The sequence below is a fragment of the Simochromis diagramma genome, unplaced genomic scaffold (genome assembly GCF_900408965.1).
Source record: "Simochromis diagramma unplaced genomic scaffold, fSimDia1.1 OVJJ01000557.1, whole genome shotgun sequence".
NCBI lineage: Eukaryota > Metazoa > Chordata > Actinopteri > Cichliformes > Cichlidae > Simochromis > Simochromis diagramma.
The window spans coordinates 873192-890888 of NW_024387156.1; the positions used below are offsets into that span (position 1 = coordinate 873192).

The window sequence follows — 17697 nt, forward strand, 5'->3', positions numbered from 1 at the left end:
TGATGATCATAAAGACTTAAATATGTTAGACAAGTTTGTAAACTTCAATTTATGTAAATGTTTGAAGGAAACTGCAAATATCATTCAGTGAAGTCAGTCTCAGGTTCTGTAATAACGTTTTTATTTTAACCCTGTTGAACCACGCAAATTATTTCCTTTAATTTTTTGTTTGCTGTCGTAATGTGAAATCAGCGTGAGATTAAATCTCTGAGCCTACATGTGGGATTAGGACAGTGACTTTGACTTTACCTCTACAGAGATCATGTGACTGCTTTTATTTGGTTAACGTGTCCGGAAACGTTCCCAGAGGTGGATCCTGAGATTTTCTTTCTCACTGTGAGATGTGATGGAATAAAATATGAGAAATTCACAAATTCTTTCAATTTTGCTTCTTGAGAAGAAGCTAAACTCACAGCTCTGACATTTACGTCCTAAAACAGGAGAACATCATTCATCCATCAGCACATCTGTTTTCATTTTATAAAATCTTTTTTTCTCACCGTGGACCAAACACTTCACAGGTGTTTGTATTCTCAGCGGCAGTGGAAAACAAAGACTGAACCCGTTCACTGCACACTTGGTTCTTTATTGAAGTCGATATTTTTTGGAAACTAAACAGAAATTAAACATGTTTACGTTTTCTCAGACAGTCTTTGTTATTACGCACATTTAAGGCATGAATTCGATTTTTATTGCAGTAGTGTGAGCACACTGAAATGAAAGCAGATTTCTGCATTTATCTCAAAGGATTCAGATCCAGCTTTTCTTCTGGGACTCGCTTCATGCTGAGCAGTGAAAAATTTCAGCCGCAGTGGCTCGTTTTTTGATCTGCAAGAAGTGCAGCCGCTCATTTCCGAGGACGTGTCTCAGAGAGCTCATGAAGCAGAAACTGGAAACTACAGCAGCCACTTCAGTCCTGAGAGCTGACCTCTGACCTCCACTGCAGTGCGATCTGGTTTTCTTGGCAACCAAACAAAAACAGAATTTTTTTTTTTTTTTTTTTTTTTTTTTTTAAATCCTTCTTTAACGTAAATTCTCTCCAAACAGAAAAGTCGTGTTTATCGTCTTTCGCCCATGAGTCATTTCTGTGGTTCAGCTTCATCCTTTGATGACAGCGATCGGCCTCAGTTTGATCGCCTTCTTGCTGATGCCAGCCTCGTGACACGTGTTCACCACATCTGTCACGTTTTTGTATGATTCAGGAGCCTTAACAAAAAAAAAAAAAAAAAAAAAAGAAAAAGAAAATAGTCAGACGCAAACAGAAAACAGCTTAAAGTGCATAAAAACCCACCCTGACTCCTCCCCCTCACCTCCTCCATCACCAGTTTGGGCGACGCCACCCGGATGGCAATGCCCATGTCGGCCAGTTTGTCCAGGACGTCCTGGAAGTCCAGGTTCCTGCGTGACTTTGCTCGAGAGAGCGCTCGGCCCTGAAACAGACAGGAAGTTGCTTAAAGACATGAAACGAACCAAGGTTGACCATGTGACAGCGAGAAGGGCGCTCAGACTCGTACCGCTCCGTGACAGGTGGTCCCAAACGTCTCCGTCATGCCCTGTTCGGTCCCCGTCAGGACGTAGCTGCAGGTCCCCATCGTCCCACCGATGAGCACCGGCTGACCTGTGAGCTGGAAATGGCAGCGAGTTCAGGCAAGACTCACATCACGATGGCGAGTAAACAGACGAACATGACGCGCTCTTACCTGGTAGTCGACGGGGATGAGGGGGTGGTGAGGGGGGAAGGCTCGCGTGGATCCTTTGCGGTGAACGAGCAGCGTCCTCTGCTTCCCGTCCACAATGTGCTCCTCCACTTTGGCGATGTTGTGAGAGACGTCATAGATGACGTGCATGTCAAGGTCATCCGGCGTCGTACCGAACACTTTGGAGAAGGCCTGAAAGACACGAAAACTGCTTTTACAGACTCCGCTCACCCAAACCCCCTCCCCATAACGATCATAGCAGAATCGGGACATTGTTAGGTTCCACAGCAATCCGATGCCAGAAGTTCAAATTACAGAATATCCTATAAATGAAATGAAAAGAAAAATACACAAAAATTATGAATTAAATAAAAGTTAAAAGATTAAAAAAAATTACTAAAAAATGTAACGAAAATAAAAAATAAATGAACAGAAGCAGAAATTGAATTTTCTATCAAATTAATGATTTTTACAGTTGTATTTTTATATTATTTGTGGTGCGTTTAAGTGCATTCGTCGAATCTCCGACTCGGAGTGGAACAGAGTGGGTTCATCCTCCTGATCATGGAACTCACTTCTTCATGAGAAGAGCTGCGCTTTAAGCACCATGTGAGGTCACTTCTCTTGTTAGGGCGGGTGCAGCGGTGCGTTTATGACCCGAGAGCGGCTCAGGTGAGCATACCTGTCTGGTGAGGAAGGTCATGGAGGAGCGGTTGACCCAGGCGTAGTTTCCTGCGGCTGCCATGCCTTTCAGGTAATCCTGCCCCTCAGGAGAGTTGATTTGAGCGCAGGCCAGCTGTCGATCGTTCACCGTGATTTTGTCACGCTTCATCGCCTTCTCCATGGCAACCAGAGCATCTGTAAATATCACCAGGTGTTTTCGTTGATAATTTAAAAGGCAGAAGTGAAGGTTAGCGATCCATTTCGGCGGCACTCGTACCTGTGGCGACCTGATGCCCGAGGCCTCGGCTGCCACTGTGGATCATCACACACACCTGGCCTTTGTGGTCAATGCCCATCTTCTTGGCGGCGTAGTCGTTGTAGATCTCATCCACCACCTGGATCTCAGCATAGTGGTTTCCTGCTCCCAGAGTGCCGAGCTGCAACACACACACACACAGCTTTAGACCCCAGCAGAGGGTTGCAGGTGTGAACACAGGTGTGAGGGGCAGGGCTACCTGCGGCAGGCCTCTCTTCTTGGCCTTGGAGGACACCTTGTTGGGGTCGGCCTGCAGCATGCGCCCGTACTCTTCGCAGTGCTCCTTATCTTCGGCCCAGGCGTAGCCCTCCCTTAGAGACCAGTCCATGCCCATTTCCAGCGCCTCCTCCAGGTCCCTGGTGACACATGCGTTAGTCAGGTGACACACAGGTGAGGAGAAGCAGGTCTGTTCTGTTCTACTTACTTGGCGCCCATCGGGATGACGCCTTTCGAGCCGACTCCCACAGGGATGTGGTCGAACAGTGACTGAGCGAGCTGCTCCTTCACCGGCTGGACATCGCCCTCGTCCAGGTTTGTCCTCAGCAGGCGGACACCGCAGTTTATGTCGAAGCCCACGCCACCTGGAGGGCACATGGAAGTACTGTTTTAACAGGGTGGGTCACAGAGTAAGTTTCATGACGGGTGACCACAGCAGGGAAATCCACAGGTTGGAAGATTTTTTACTTCCTGCACACAGCTTCCCACCAAACTCCATTCATTTTTCATCAGGTTTTAGAGGACCCTGCTTATGTTTTATCATAGTACTTCCTACCTGGAGACACCACGGAATTGGGGTTGTCCATGTCGAAGGCCGCCATGTTCCCGATAGCAAATCCGTACCCAGAGTGGACATCTGGCAGGCCGATGGATTTCTGCCGACCAATCAGAGACACCCTGAGTACGAAGCAAAACATTTACTGTGGACACATACAGAACTGCAACACTCACGCTCACAATCCCCGGCAGCGCCGCCACATTCCCAATCTGCTTCATGGCTGGAAGGAACCCGCCCACACCTGAGGAGGAGGAACAGAGAGAAATGAGGAGGGTGGAGGTCAGGTAGAGGGGGCTCTCAGAGGGGTTCAAAGGTCACCGACCTCCTCCTCGGCAGGCATTACGAAGCTCCTCGAACATCAGCTTCTCCAGAGACTCGTTCACGTAGAAAACTCCTTCCACCTAAAGAGGAAAAGGAGGAGTCGTCAAGAGGTGCCAGCAGAGGAAATAAAAGCTTTTAAGGAGCGTCCTTGCTTCACTTTAATGATTATTCTGAATCTTTCTTCTGTCAGACAATGAAACCAACTGAAAATAAACTAAAATGGAGCAGAGAGTCACCTCCTCCCAGCGTCCACCCGCGGGTGGAGCAGAACAGATACACTTAAAACTTTCGTAAATCATTTTAAGCGTTTTTAAGTTTGTGCTGCTGTTCAGAATCATTTTTAGCCTCGTGCTTATTCGGCATTTCTCGGGGGTTCCGTCAGCTCCTGTGTTCTACTGTCTCTGATGTTCTCCTCTCATACCGTGGACACCTGTGTTTAATCAAGTCACCTGCAGCTGTCAGCCCGGCAGCCACGTTAGCAGCTAGCTGTGAGCTGTTATCCGTTAGCTCGTACCTGCATGTTGGGGACGAAGCCCTTTTTGATTCTCCAGGAGGTGGAGGAGATTTTATCCAGAAACTGCAGCTCATCATTGTAACTGCGACTCATGACTCCACAAACGACCAAAAACGGCAAATCTCACTCTTTAACGCCGCGTTTCACTGGCTGTCTAATGTAAGATTAGGGAAAAGATTCTTCTTCGGCTTCTTTTTCTTTTACGCTCGACAAGCTGCACGCGCATTACTGCCACCTACTGTTCAGTGTTCCACAGTTATTCTCTATGCGGTATTATCCTCAGTAGAACAGCAGTGTGTGGACGTGCTCCAGGATCTCTGCTCCTCCTGCTCTGCGGGTTCAATTTCTGTGATGGAAACACTTCCTGCCCTCTGTGAGGAGTTCCTGCCCGTGACAGTGCTCCCACACTCACACGTGTCCTTGCTGTATTGTGAATCATAAACTAAACCCTTCCCTTTCAGTCATTTCCGACCACCTTTGCTGTCGTTCATCGATGATGTATTTATGATTTCTGGGTATTCTGGTGGCCCACGCTGCAAATAAGACACGGCCCTGTCCTCCTGAACTGTGTGTTCAGTCTGCTTTTTCCATCAGTCACTAATTTTTTTTTTCTTTTCTGATTTCTTTTTCTTGTCATGGCAATACTGTTGTGGAATAAAAGTGCTCCACATAGAGTCTTTGGCTGAATTACATCCAGCTTCTTGGCTTTTTAATCACTGAATTTGTGTTTTTAATAGTTGTAGTTATTACAACTGCACACGTTTGAATGTGTAAAAGAAAACAATCATCTTTATTTCTGCTGTAGATCATGAAGATTGATATAGACAGTCATTCACTGAAACATGGAGATCCAAAGCGTCATTAAATAAATATAATATAATAAATACTGAGATGGTTACTATGGAGATAAATGACAGAGACAGACACTGCTGAGATCCACTGACTTATATTAGCAAAGAGAGAGAGAGCAGCACTGATCTGTGAATTCATTAAATGATCTCAACAGATATAATAGACAGAAATAAGAAGCGGAAATTTTCAACTTAAACCATCATCTAGTTTTTCTTCTACTTTCAGCAGAAAATGTGTTTAATGCATTCAGAGATTTCATCCTCACTGTTAACCTCATAGTGCATAGACACAGCCCAAAGGAGGACCAACAAACACTGATCCACTGATCTTTGTCATTGTCACACAGTTAGTTTGGAATTTAATACAGTAATAAATAAACTATTAATACAACTGTTAATAAAAACATAAGACCCCCAACACAAAATTTGTGTCAGGAGTATCGGAACAGTTGAGACGCATTTTTGCTAAACAACGGGTCTCTGTAGCTTTTAAACCCCAAAACACACTGTGGCAAAAATTGGTCCACCCCAAGCATCGGGTCCCCTGACTCAAACAGAGTAACATAGTGTACGCTGTTAAGGAGGATTGCTATGATTTATATATCCGGGAAGCCAAACAACCTCTGGCGAAGCGGATGGCACAACACAGAAGAGCTAACTAGTCAGGCCAGGACTAGGTAGTGTCTTCACACCTAAAGGCCAGTGGACACTCTTTCAATGATGAGGATGTATGCATCCTGGATAGGGAGAAACGCTGGTTTGAGTGGGGAGTCAAGGAGGCCATGTATGTGAAAAGGGAAAGACCATCTCTGAATCGAGGAGGGGGTCTAAGGGTACATCTTTCACTATCTTACAATGCTGTGATTGCAGACATTTCCCAACTCTCTGTGAATGGTACTCATGGTCAATGATCAATAGGCTTTGATCAACGGGCTTCGATCAGTGGTTATTGATCAATGATAATGGGAATTTGCATATTAATGATCAAGGAACGGACCTCACAGCCCACCGTTCATTCAGTGGACTAGTTTCAGTCATTGTGCAAATGTACTGTTTATAATGTTGGGGAAACCTGCAGTCAGCTGAGACTGAAGAAGTCACTTGGATGAGTGGTGAAACGTTTCTCCCACTGAAAACGCTACGTCCAGATGAACAGAATCAACCTTTGGGGGAACATAAAATGCCGTTATTTAAACACTTTATAAAGATTATTAATTTAATCTCCCCTGCAGATTTATTCATACCAATCGACATGTTCTGGAGAATACTCAGGATTTTATGCAGCCCGGTTGCCGTATTTGTAGTTTTACGAAAGTTTATTTTGGATAATGATTCAGGAAGTTTAGTGACAAGCCTTCAAAACAAAAGCAGAATCTACACAAAGCAACATAATGCATGCGTACATTTAAATAAAAAATATAAATACATGCATCTAATTTAATAAAAGTTTTTATTTTTACGGTATAATACATTTATTCTAACAGAATTATTAAGATTTTTTTTTTTTTTAAAACTTTGGTTTATAAACTTTTGATTTGAGTGCCCTCGACGTGTATTGTGAAAATCCATCCCGGAAGCGGTGTGTGCGTGTTTTGGGGCGCTGCAGGTTTGTTTGTTTATAGAGAAGCACATGAAGAGTCGTGGATGTCTTCCCGGTAGTTCACGGTGTGAGTGTTCTTCTGTTTGACTTCCAGCTTTCAGGACTACAAACGCTCCTTAACCCGGTTAGTTAGTTAGTCCGGGTAGTTAACACTAACCCGCGCTAAGCAGCAGCAGCGTCAGTGAAACGTTAGCTAACGATTAGACTGCGGAAACGAAAACGAAACGTTTGTTTTCACGCAGCTCTTTACATATTTTTCTACCTCACAGAGAACCAACGACGCTCTGAAATCAGCGCAAAATGAACGAAAATCCTCTAAATGTGACGTTTTAGCGGTAAAGCGGAGCTAAAGCTGCTAAGAAACTTCAAAACGTCATTAGTGACTCATCAAAAGTTAAATTTGGCAGATTTGTAATGAGGTTTCGTACTTAATGAGCTAAAGTTTACTGTGAGGTTTGGATTTGAATCAGAGTCACTTTGTGCACAGTAAAAATCACGTGATACTTTTTTAATATGTGCACAGATTAAATTAATGTTAGTTAAAGTTCATTAGATATCACGTCACTGTTCACCGATGATCCGATTTAGCAGCTGGAATCTTTTCACCAGACTCCATTCACTTTTTATCCGTTTTTAGTGAAATTTGACGACATATTTTTATGAGAAACACAAATAAAATAAGAAACGAAAAATAAGAACCTGATAACATAAAATGAAATAGATTAATACATACTAAAGAAATGAATACAATTACATACAAAAATAATAATTATTTTAAAGTAAAAATTAGAAATGAAACAAACATTAATAGAAAGATGATTAAAATAAAGAAAAAATATAATAATAATGAATAAAACAAAGTTGCATATAAATAAAATATTAAATACAACATGGAAATAAAATTATATGAAAAATCAGACTGAGTGATATAAAATCCAAACATGTGAATTCAGTTCTGTTAAGAGCATCATGGCCGTCTGCAGTCTGTGCATTACTTAGTGTGAGTCCTCTTCCTGTGTCTGTGTGTGTGAGCAGAATCATGAAGCTGCGAGTTCGGATCAACAGGCAGACCAGCCGGGTGGAGTTACTTGGAGAAGATCCCAGTTTGAAAGAGCTCAGAGATCACATCCAGGAGATGCTGTTGTCCTCACATGGACTCAGGTCGGTGCTGCACACGTCTAACTCTGTAATCTGAGTTGTGGTTAACAAAGTTTCAGTTATTTGACTCCCTACTTGTGCTTCAGTTCAGACACAGAGTTTGGTTTGTCTCTGAACGGCTCCAAGCTGCTCACGGACACTGCTCAGACTTTGGCGTCCTGCGGCATCGTGTCCGGAGATTTGATCTGTGTCCATCTGCCTCAGTCTGAAGCCACAGCTGCCGCCGGTTCAACCAGCTCAGCCTCGTCTACAAGCTCCACCTACACGGCAGCCAAGAGCTCTGCAAACCAGAGGCAAAGCCAGCAGACCCCCATCATGGCCTCCACTCAGGTATGATGTTCACCTCCAGCAGGTTGTTCAGGTGGGCTGGATAGGTGTGTGAGACATATCGAGCCTGTTTCCAGTCCATGTGTGGGAGGTCAGTCTACACAGACTGTAGACTGCCTCGGCCAGAGATCAGAAACAGGCCCAGAAAGCATCCACATACTTCTGGCTTCAGTGCACAGTTTCTGTTTTACTTTCTCATGTTTTTATGAGCTGAATTATGACATAAAATAATTCGCAAATACAGACACACCACAGAGCACACAGCAAGGGTTAAAGCTGGTTTAAAGGGCCACACACCCCTCACAGCTTCTCTTCTGTGGATGCACACGATGACACACTTAATTTCACATCATCCAACACTGATGACACTCTGACTCATCTCAGTTTGCATCAGCAGCATCAGACTGAAAGTGTTTAGGTGAACCAGCTGTGCCTCTGAAACCTGAGATGTTTTGTTTGGAGCTGGACGAACTCACGGGTTCAAAAGCTTTCTCACCTGATACTTACAAGCTTTCAGGGAACTTTGGATTAAAGAACAGTTAAAAGTCATGGGCGTGCCAGCCTTCATCGTGGAAGCACCGGCTCTCTCACAGCAGTAGAAATCTTCACATCTGGAAAGCTGCAGGAGTCTAACGGAGCATTTTCAGACACATCCTCAGCTTCACATCACCAGACACATTTTTAAATAGCGAAGTCTCAGTCAGCCTGAGAAGCATTTATATATTTGGTGCTTGGGGCGCTTTTAAATCCTTACAGATGTGCGTCTCATGAACAGCTGGAGAGAAAAACAAAGTTCTGCAAAGGTTTAAAAAGGACGAGCTTTACCCATTGCAGGAGATGGTCTCCAGTGTTACTGGTGCCAGAAAAATAAAAACAAACTCACTGGAAGAGCATAGTGGGCGTTAAATCTGTGTAATGGTTTGATGGTATTTTAAAATTCCCTATCATTCTCAAAATGAAGACAAACACTGATTTATAATCGTACGGTGTTCCACAAGGTTCCCATCCAGGCCCCTTGCTGTTTGTCTTTTACAGTTGTCACCACAAGTATTTGAAAACTGATAGAGCCTTTGTAGTTTAGCCTCGTGGGTCATCACAGAATATTTCATATCAAACAATAAGACTTTGAGCTTTAACTCGAGAAGACAACAAAGTGTTGCATTAACTGTTCAGGAATTTCAGCCAATTACAGTCTTGCATTTTCAAAGGCTGGTCAGCAGAGGCATCATTGTTCACATACTTATGGATCTGACTGTGTTTTGATGTTTGTGGTCAGCTGTAACATTAAAGGAGATCAGCCTTGACCTGTTTATGGCAGGTTGTTGTTTTTGATGTTGTTCATGTCTGTTTTATATTTTAAGTTATTATAACAAAGAAACAACAGCAGATTATTTTAGCCTGTGCCGCGTCACTCATCAGACCTGACGAGGGGCGTAGACGTGCCCAAGCTCACAGTTTTGTTGTTGGTAAACAGCCGAGCAGCAGCAGCAGTGTCAGTGGGGCTGCCGGTCCTGCAGTCCTTTCAGAGTCCCAGCCGTCCTGTGAGATGCTGGACTCTGAATCTTCAGCCACCATCTGGGAGCCAATGCTGTGCGGTGAGGCCGAGGAGGGTCAGGCACCACTCTCTCTGGAGCTCCTGTACCACACGGCCCAGCCAACAAGTCCCAATGATGCCATTATGGTGGCCGGACATCTCCTGATGCTCGAGACTGGGTTCATTGCTCAGGTGAGGCGAGGGGGACAGGTTAATATCCTGCTGAGTAAACAGGTGAAGGCAGACGCTTTGAGTAAGTGTGTGCGCCTCCACAGGGCACCGAGCTGAAGCCCGGTGAGATGCCTGCTGGATGGAGGTGTGCAGGTGGAGTCTACAAGCTGCAGTACACTCATCCTCTGTGTGAGAGCAGCCTGGCCTCGGTGGTGGCTGTGTGCATGGGCCCAATGCTCGTCATCAACAGTGAGTCCTCTTTAAATGGGCTGAATTTATTTTTCTTTGACCTTTTAGTGTCCAACTCCCACTGTGTTTCTGACCTGTTTCTTCTTCATGCAGCGACTCTGAAGGTTACAGAAACGGTCGACACTGTCCGCAAACTGTGTCTGAATGCATCCAGCTACGTGACCAACGAGTGGCCAGGTAAAGCTGTGATTGGTTGGCATAACGCCACCAGCACGGGAGCATCTTTGATTAATTTTCTGTGTCTGATGTTGTTCAGGAGGAAGTGCTGCAGCAGCATTTAAAGACCTCAGCAAACTGTCCCGGCTCTTCAAAGACCAGCTGGCGTACCCACTGATCGCCACCGCCAGAGAAGGTAACGCCCCTCTCAGATGAGTCACAACATGTTGGTGCTGACATCATCCAGTTCATCAGCTTTAATCAGAGAAAACCTCAGAGAAGTTAAATTGCTGTGAACATTAGCCATGTTACAGCTTTTAGTGAGTTTAAGAAAGATTTTATTTAAATCGATGTTCAATTTCATTAAAATTAAAATGTAAAACTCAAAATCCCACTCATAAAAAACATACAGGGCAAAGAGAATTATATTAACCAATCAAAATCTTAATGAAAGTTATTTAAATTTATATAAAATTAAAAGATTACTCCTTGAATTTACAGCTTTATTAAAAATTTTAAGACATTTTGACATGTAATTAAAGTGTCTCTTAAACTGTTAACTTGCATTATTTAAGGGGATTACATTATTAAATAACTTCACCATAAATTAGCAGTAAGTGCCTCTAAAAGTCAAATTTATTCTGTATTTTATCACCTACGGTGTTCCCCAGGGATCCAGTTTAGGTCCTCTGGTGTTTGACTTCTATGTGCGTCGAACTGAGAAGATTAGCAGCTTTAAAAGTTACATGTAGATGACACTCAATTTTACGTTTCCTATGATCAAAACATATTTTGATCGAAATCCCATTTTATCAACTACATCATCTTATTTAAATACCAAAGAACAAATAACTTTTATTTGTAGTAAAAAAGTGTTGGATAAAGAAGTTATATGAGTGTCCATGAAAGGTTTCATCCCAACCTATGAAGCCATGAGTTTAAAAAAAAAAAAAGGATTACAGATTATTTTGCCATCTTAAATTCGTTTTTTACTTTCAGACTTGAGTTCATACAGAGTTTCCTTTTCTAGTTTTTCTTTTCACACAAACTCATTTGTTTTGTAATAAACTATTTCATGTCAATATCCCGAAGAATTCTAGTAAAATCTGTCCCGAAACATTTGGGAAGCTGCTTCAGAGGAACAGCTTGTTTGACTCATATGAGCTTCAGTCGAGTTTTCATTGATGATGTTTCTCTGTAAGCAGATGCTAACGTGCTAACATGCTAATGTCTGGTACTGACAGTCTGTGATGTGTTTCAGCGATGGCTCTCCCCGTGGCGTTCGGTCTGCCTGCTCTTCCTCCGGAGCTGCTCCTCCGAGTCCTCCGCCTGCTCGACGTTCGCTCTGTGGTCAGACTGTCGGCGGTAAGCCGGCACTTCAACGTCGCCACAGCAGACTCGTCGCTGTGGAGACACCTGTACCGCCGCGACTTCGCAGGTGGAAAAAGAGTCCCTAAAACTATTTCATTTATTTTTAAAATTATTTCTGCAAATTTCTCTAACTATGGGTCAAATGTTCCACTGACACTGTTTAAATGTTCTTTTTCATGTGTTTTTTAGATTCCATTTTTTTTTTCCATTCCATTCCATTGTTTTTTAGATGTTCTTGATTTTTTTTTCTATTTTCATCTACGTATAAAAATGACAGGCTTTTCACCCTTAGAACACCCTTAACTTATTAAAACCTCTTATAATGTCTTAATTTACTTATTAATTAAATAATTTTCAGTGAAGTTTTAAACAGCTTACTGTACATTAAATATTAGAATCTGAATAAGAGAATTTAAATGACAGCATTAAAAAAGCAAATAACATTTAAAAAATGTAAAAACAAATCAGTCATTATTTTTATCCACAAATAAGCAGAAATTGTGGGGGAAACACCTGAATGTCCACCTTGTTTAAGATATTTTTAGAAATAAATAAACTAAAAAGTATCAAAATATTTTCTAAATTTACACAGATTTGAAGTTGTGAAATGAGTCCATTAAATAAAGGTTTATTGATTGATTTATTGTGATTGTCCAGTTTTTCAACAAAATCATTATAATTAAAGTGACTGATTGTGTTTGCCGTTTTTCAGATTCAGGCTCAGGCAGATCCAGAGACACAGACTGGAAAGAGGTGAGAAACACACTTTATCAAAGTAAATAACTAAAGAACTGTAAACTCTTAAAACCTCCTAATGTGTCGTTTTTAATATGAATATTTTAAGGTAATAATAAATTAGACTAATGTGGGGCAGATTGATGATAGCTCGCAGAATTTAAGCTTTAATGTGATTTGTTGTTGATTTTTTTGGCATTTTTTTGTGTAAATAATTTAATTTGTTTTTATTTGTTTTCCAGCTCTACAAAAAGTCGTACAAGTTTCGCTCTGAACTTCGAAATGCTGCCTCGACCCGCCCCCGCCCCCTCCTGCCTTTCCATCCAGGAGACATCTTCCACCCCATCCCCTACCCTCACTTCCCCCCGGTGCCGGGCATCATCGGTGGGGAATACGATCAGCGACCAAACCTGCCCCACGGCCTACTCCCCCGCCCCCGCTACGACCCCATAGGCCCGCTCGCAGACCCGCACAGACGACCTCGCCACGACTTCCACAGAATCCGACCAACGGGAGGGCGACCTTCAGACATCCGACGAGGATTCATCTGATCACTCCGTCACTGATCACATATCAATGACACAACTTCCTGTTTGACTCCGGGTTGACAAAAATTCATTTTCACAATAAAATCAGAATTTAAAACATTCTGTCTGGGAATCATTTATAACCTCACAACTGAACAAAATGTTTAAATCCTTTTGTTCCACAAAGACAAAAAAGTAAACATTTTAATTTAAAGTTTTAATTTTATGTGACAGCCATTTATTTATGGGTTAAAAATCAAACAGAAGAAGTTTGAAAAATGTCAATTAAAAAATGCAATCTACAGGGTGGGCCATTTATATGGATACACCGTAATAAAATGGGAATGGTTGGTGATATTAAAGTCCTGTTTGTGGCACATTAGTATATGTGAGGGGGCAAACTCCTCAAGATGGGTGGTGACCATGGTGGCCATTTAGAAGTCGGCCATCTTGGATACAACTTTTGTTTTTTCAATAGGAAGAGGGCCATGTGACACATCAAACTTATTGGTAATGTCACAAGAAAAACAATGGTGTGCTTGGTTTCAACGTAACTTTATTCTTTCATGAGTTATTTACAAGTTTCTGACCACTTATAAAATGTGTTCAATGTGCTGCCCATTGTGTTGGATTGTCAATGCAACCCTCTTCTCCCACTCTTCACACACTGATAGTAACACCGCAGGAGAAATGCCAGCACAGGCATCCAGTATCCGTAGTTTCAGGTGCTGCACATCTCGTATCTTCACACCATAGACCATTGCCTTCAGATGACCCCAAAGATAAAAGTCTTAGGGGGAGACCTTGGGGGCCATTCAACTGGCCCACGATGACCAATCCACTTTCCAGGAAACTGTTCATCTAGGAATGCTCGGACCTGGCACCCATAATGTGGTGGTGCACCATCTTGCTGGAAAAACTCAGGGAACGTGCCAGCTTCAGTGCATAAAGAGGGAAACACATCATCATGTAGCAATTTCAAATATCCAGTGGCCTTGAGGTTTCCATTGATGAAGAATGGACCCACTATCGTTGTAGCCCATATACCACACCAAACCATCACTTTTGTTGTTCCAACAGTCTTGGAGGGATCCATCCAATGTGGGTTAGTGTCAGACCAATAGCGGTGGTTTTGTTTGTTAACTTCACCATTCACATAAAAGTTTGTCTCATCACTGAACAAAATCTTCTGCGTGAACTGAGGGTCCTGTTCCAATTTTTGTTTTGCCCATTCTGCAAATTCTGTGCACCGATCTGGGTCATCCTCGTTGAGATGCTGCAGTAGCTGGAGTTTGTAAGGGTGCCATTTGTGAGTAGCTAATATCTGCCGAAGGGATGTTCGACTCTCCAGTGACATGCGGCGAGTGCTACGCTGTGGGCTCTTGCTGAATGAAGCTAGGACAGCCACTGATGTTTCTTCATTAGTGACAGTTTTCTTGTGTCCACATTTTGGCAAATCCAACACTGAACCAGTTTCACGAAACTTAGCAAGCAGTTTGCTGACTGTAGCATGGGAGATGGGTGGTCTCGTAGGGTGTCTTGCATTGAAATCTGCTGCAATGACCCGGTTACTGCGTTCACCAGATATCAACACAATTTCGATCCGCTCCTCACGTGTTAACCTCTTCGACATGTCAATGGCTGTGAACAAAGAGAAACTTGTAAATAACTCATATATTCTTATAGTAGTATGTAAAATTATTGCTATAGGTTGTAGTTTTATTATATCCTTATAGTTACTTTATATCCCTATATTTAAATAATGTTTTCATATCTGTAACACAAAATTATCAGTAGAAAACATGAGATTTTACTTTACAGTGGCCTTTAAATCTTTATTTTTGTTTAAAAAGTTTATTTATAAACTTTATTATTAATTAAATGATTCATGTCAAAAATATATAATGATATTAAACAAGTAGGTACAAAAATGAAATATTAATTTCATTAGTTTCCAATATTTTTAACACGCTTATCCCTCTACTGCATAGCGTTGCCCTGAGGCAACAAACCACATTTTCATGCCTCATACTGGGCCTTCAAAAAAACCACTTTTTTTTTTTTGTCAAATAATGCTACCAGGCACATCTCTTTCCAATAAAATGAGGAGTTGAAGGTGGTGTGACTTTCATTTTGGGGGGGGGGGGGGGGGCTGCACTACATGAGAGACATCTCCATTAGGAGGTAAGATAAAGATCACTATTTTACATCATTATAATAATAATAATAATAATAATAATGGATTGCATTTATATAGCGCTTTAGTGAAATAAATGTATATAAAAAACACTTGTCTGTGCATGATTATGTTAAGAAGTATATTTGATTGTTCTACTTTTTAAAATTTATTTATACAGTAAAACTGTTAATTTTCATTTGTTGCCTCAAGGCAACACTGTGCAGTTAGCCTAATTTTTTTCAGGCAAAATAATGCGTTAGCATATGTGTGTAGAGATGTGTTTGTGTGCATTCATAGGATCATAGTCAATGTTTTTTACTTTACAATCTACTGATAATTACAGGACATGGACGTAAAAACCTTTTATGCAAGGAAACCAAGGGAATGTGCAGTTAGGGACATTCCCTCAGAAAGTGAGGACAGTGAGCTTTCAGGGAGTGACAGGGAAGTGGAGGAGTGGATCCCTGAATCAGGTTTGAGGGACATTTAGGAGCTCAGGGGTCAGTTGGTAAAGTAATTGTGTGTGTGTGTGTGTGTGTGTGTGTGTGTGTGTGGACATGTATTACTTATTTTTGTGGGGACACAAATCTGTTTACACACTCACATTGTGAGGTCTCGCCTACTTTATGGGGACAAATGGCAAGGTAAATCATTAAATTTTAGGGTGAAGGCTTGAGTCAGGTTTAGGGTAAAGTGAGGGTTAGGTTCAGGCAGGTAGTTGTGATGGGTCAGGATAAGTCTCCAGGAAATGAATGGAAGGTAATGGAAAGTGATGGAAACACAACGTGTGTGTGTGTGTGTGTGCGCGTGTGCGCACACGTGCATGGGGTTAGGGTCAAATGTCGGATGTATTTTGGTGGTTTATTGTTCTGTGAAATGTTTACATTGTTTATTTGTTGTTTGATTATTGGTTCATCCTTGTTGTACTAATAAAACTTATTATAAAATAACTTGGTTTTGACTACCCTTGTCGCACAATGTTGCCTTGAAGCAACAAACCAATATCTGTTTGGGGGGAGGGTGTCAAATTTTATGATTGATATATTATTAGGGACCCTAAAGCTCCCCCAAAATACGGTGAAATATTTTTTTTTTCCCAAAAAAATTAAAAAGTCATGCAATAGAGGGTTTTAATAAATCCGTTTAAAAAGTATTTATTATTTATCTACGGTACAAGAAAAAAAGTCATACTTTTATTTTCGTTATATATTTTATTCAATTATTTATTTACGTTCCGCGACTTTATCTCGTAAAACAATGACGTAATCCTTTGTCTTGAACAAAGGGTGTATTTGTTTACATGCACTGCTTTGTCCGGCGCTGGGGTCTGGTCTCTGTGTGCGGGGTTTGCTGCGGGACGACGCTGATGTTTTGCAGAATTCCGTGACTGTCACAAACTGAGACCTGATCGCGCCTTCAGTGAAGTTCAAAGGTTCATTTCTCAGGCTTGAAGCCGTTAGTGAACTGAAGCTGAAATATGACCAGAAGATTTATGACGACTCACAGAGACGCAGATTTTCAGTGTTTTACACTCGAATTGCTCTCCTTTTTCTTTGCCGGCCAGCAGGGCGGGGACTGTCTTCGCATTACAAACAACAGTAACAAGGGTGTGTTTGATTTATTAACCGCTGAGCCCCGGAGGATGGTAGACCAGCGACATCCTGCAGGACCAAAGGGATTTTTCCCCCTTCTCATTTAATTTAGTTTTGAAGTTTAGATTCAATAAACTTATATAAATGTTTAAATTAAAAGAAAAAAATGCAGTCTTTATTTAATTATTTTATTTCTCATATATTTCATTTTCAGCTCCCAGTTTAATAAGAAAATTATCTTGAACTGTTTCCTTAATGTCATAACTGGAATTTTCTGTTGTAATTTAAAATTCATCTAAGAGTTTTTAGTTCTTATCAAAATTTATATTTTATAAACTTCGTTTTATAATTTTTCAAAAATATATTTTTTAATTTAATTTAACTTTGTATCTTAAATGTTTCTTGTTTTCTTTATTGAAATAAATTTTTCTTGAATCTGATTTAATATTTTTAAAAGCTTGTGTTTTATATTTTAACTTTTTCTTTTACATTTGTCGGTCATTTGGAACAGATTTAATCACACCTCAATGCACCTTGTCACTTTTGTATACCACGACATATATTTGCATGAATACATCCTTTTATATTTATTTATATTCTATATTTATCTTTATATTTATAGCTCTATGTCTATCTATTTATCTCAATATTTATCCATCAATATCTATTTTTCTACACTAATTTTATTGAAGTGCTTGATGTTTGTTGTATATTTTCTGCTATGACAGCTCAATTTCCCTCTCGGATTAACAAAGTCTCTGATTCTGATTCATGTTTATTTTTGTTTTACATTTTGTTTTGTTTTAAATTTGTCCACTTTTTCTATTGTTTATTTAAGCTTTTGTTTAACAGTTTGTTTTATTTTATTATTGTTTATTTTGTCTAAAGTTTGTGTATTTTTGTTCAGGCGGACAGGTCCTGGAGGATCACTGAATTCTTCGGTACGTATTTTTCTGTAACA

The 17697-nt window shown here is 41.1% G+C and overlaps 2 protein-coding genes across 4 annotated transcripts; one reads left to right on the forward strand and one right to left on the reverse strand.

Annotated features, from left to right (window-relative positions):
* Positions 1 to 565: 565 nt before the first annotated feature.
* Positions 566 to 4484, reverse strand: rtcb (RNA 2',3'-cyclic phosphate and 5'-OH ligase). 2 transcript variants are annotated; one of them, XM_040048261.1, is made up of 12 exons: positions 4287 to 4484; positions 3774 to 3852; positions 3625 to 3692; positions 3449 to 3548; positions 3101 to 3257; positions 2876 to 3032; positions 2638 to 2797; positions 2380 to 2555; positions 1701 to 1889; positions 1515 to 1625; positions 1311 to 1430; positions 566 to 1206 (listed from the first exon to the last, which is right to left on the reverse strand). In XM_040048261.1, the coding sequence occupies exons 1-12, from the start codon at positions 4377 to 4379 to the stop codon at positions 1099 to 1101; spliced, it is 1518 nt and encodes a 505-aa protein (XP_039904195.1). In that variant the 5' UTR covers positions 4380 to 4484; the 3' UTR covers positions 566 to 1098. The 2 variants fall into 2 exon arrangements, with proteins under 2 accessions (XP_039904195.1, XP_039904194.1); XM_040048260.1 differs by lacking the exon at positions 4287 to 4484 and adding an exon at positions 4009 to 4238.
* Positions 4485 to 6712: 2228 nt separating this feature from the next.
* Positions 6713 to 13085, forward strand: fbxo7 (F-box protein 7). 2 transcript variants are annotated; one of them, XM_040048262.1, is made up of 10 exons: positions 6713 to 6802; positions 7773 to 7898; positions 7982 to 8225; positions 9697 to 9948; positions 10032 to 10176; positions 10270 to 10353; positions 10433 to 10528; positions 11594 to 11770; positions 12416 to 12456; positions 12681 to 13085. In XM_040048262.1, the coding sequence occupies exons 1-10, from the start codon at positions 6768 to 6770 to the stop codon at positions 12987 to 12989; spliced, it is 1509 nt and encodes a 502-aa protein (XP_039904196.1). In that variant the 5' UTR covers positions 6713 to 6767; the 3' UTR covers positions 12990 to 13085. The 2 variants fall into 2 exon arrangements, with proteins under 2 accessions (XP_039904196.1, XP_039904197.1); XM_040048263.1 differs by having other exon boundaries at positions 6749 to 6861.
* The last annotated feature ends 4612 nt before the right edge of the window (positions 13086 to 17697 follow it).

What these genes read in the sequence shown, in the direction of transcription:
- rtcb (XM_040048260.1), bottom strand. Translation starts at nt 4,110, where the DNA reads ATGATTCTGAACAGCAGCACAAACTTAAAAACGCTTAAAATGATTTAC. An exon ending in CGCTGCCGGGGATTGTGAGC is followed by an intron (nt 3,549 to 3,624) that starts GTGAGTGTTGCA and finishes ATTGGTCGGCAG; the next exon opens with AAATCCATCGGCCTGCCAGA. An exon ending in GTCATCCCGATGGGCGCCAA is followed by an intron (nt 3,033 to 3,100) that starts GTAAGTAGAACA and finishes ATGTGTCACCAG; the next exon opens with GGACCTGGAGGAGGCGCTGG.
- fbxo7 (XM_040048262.1), top strand. Translation starts at nt 6,768, where the DNA reads ATGAAGAGTCGTGGATGTCTTCCCGGTAGTTCACG. An exon ending in GATCGCCACCGCCAGAGAAG is followed by an intron (nt 10,529 to 11,593) that starts GTAACGCCCCTC and finishes GATGTGTTTCAG; the next exon opens with CGATGGCTCTCCCCGTGGCG. An exon ending in GAGACACAGACTGGAAAGAG is followed by an intron (nt 12,457 to 12,680) that starts GTGAGAAACACA and finishes TTTGTTTTCCAG; the next exon opens with CTCTACAAAAAGTCGTACAA.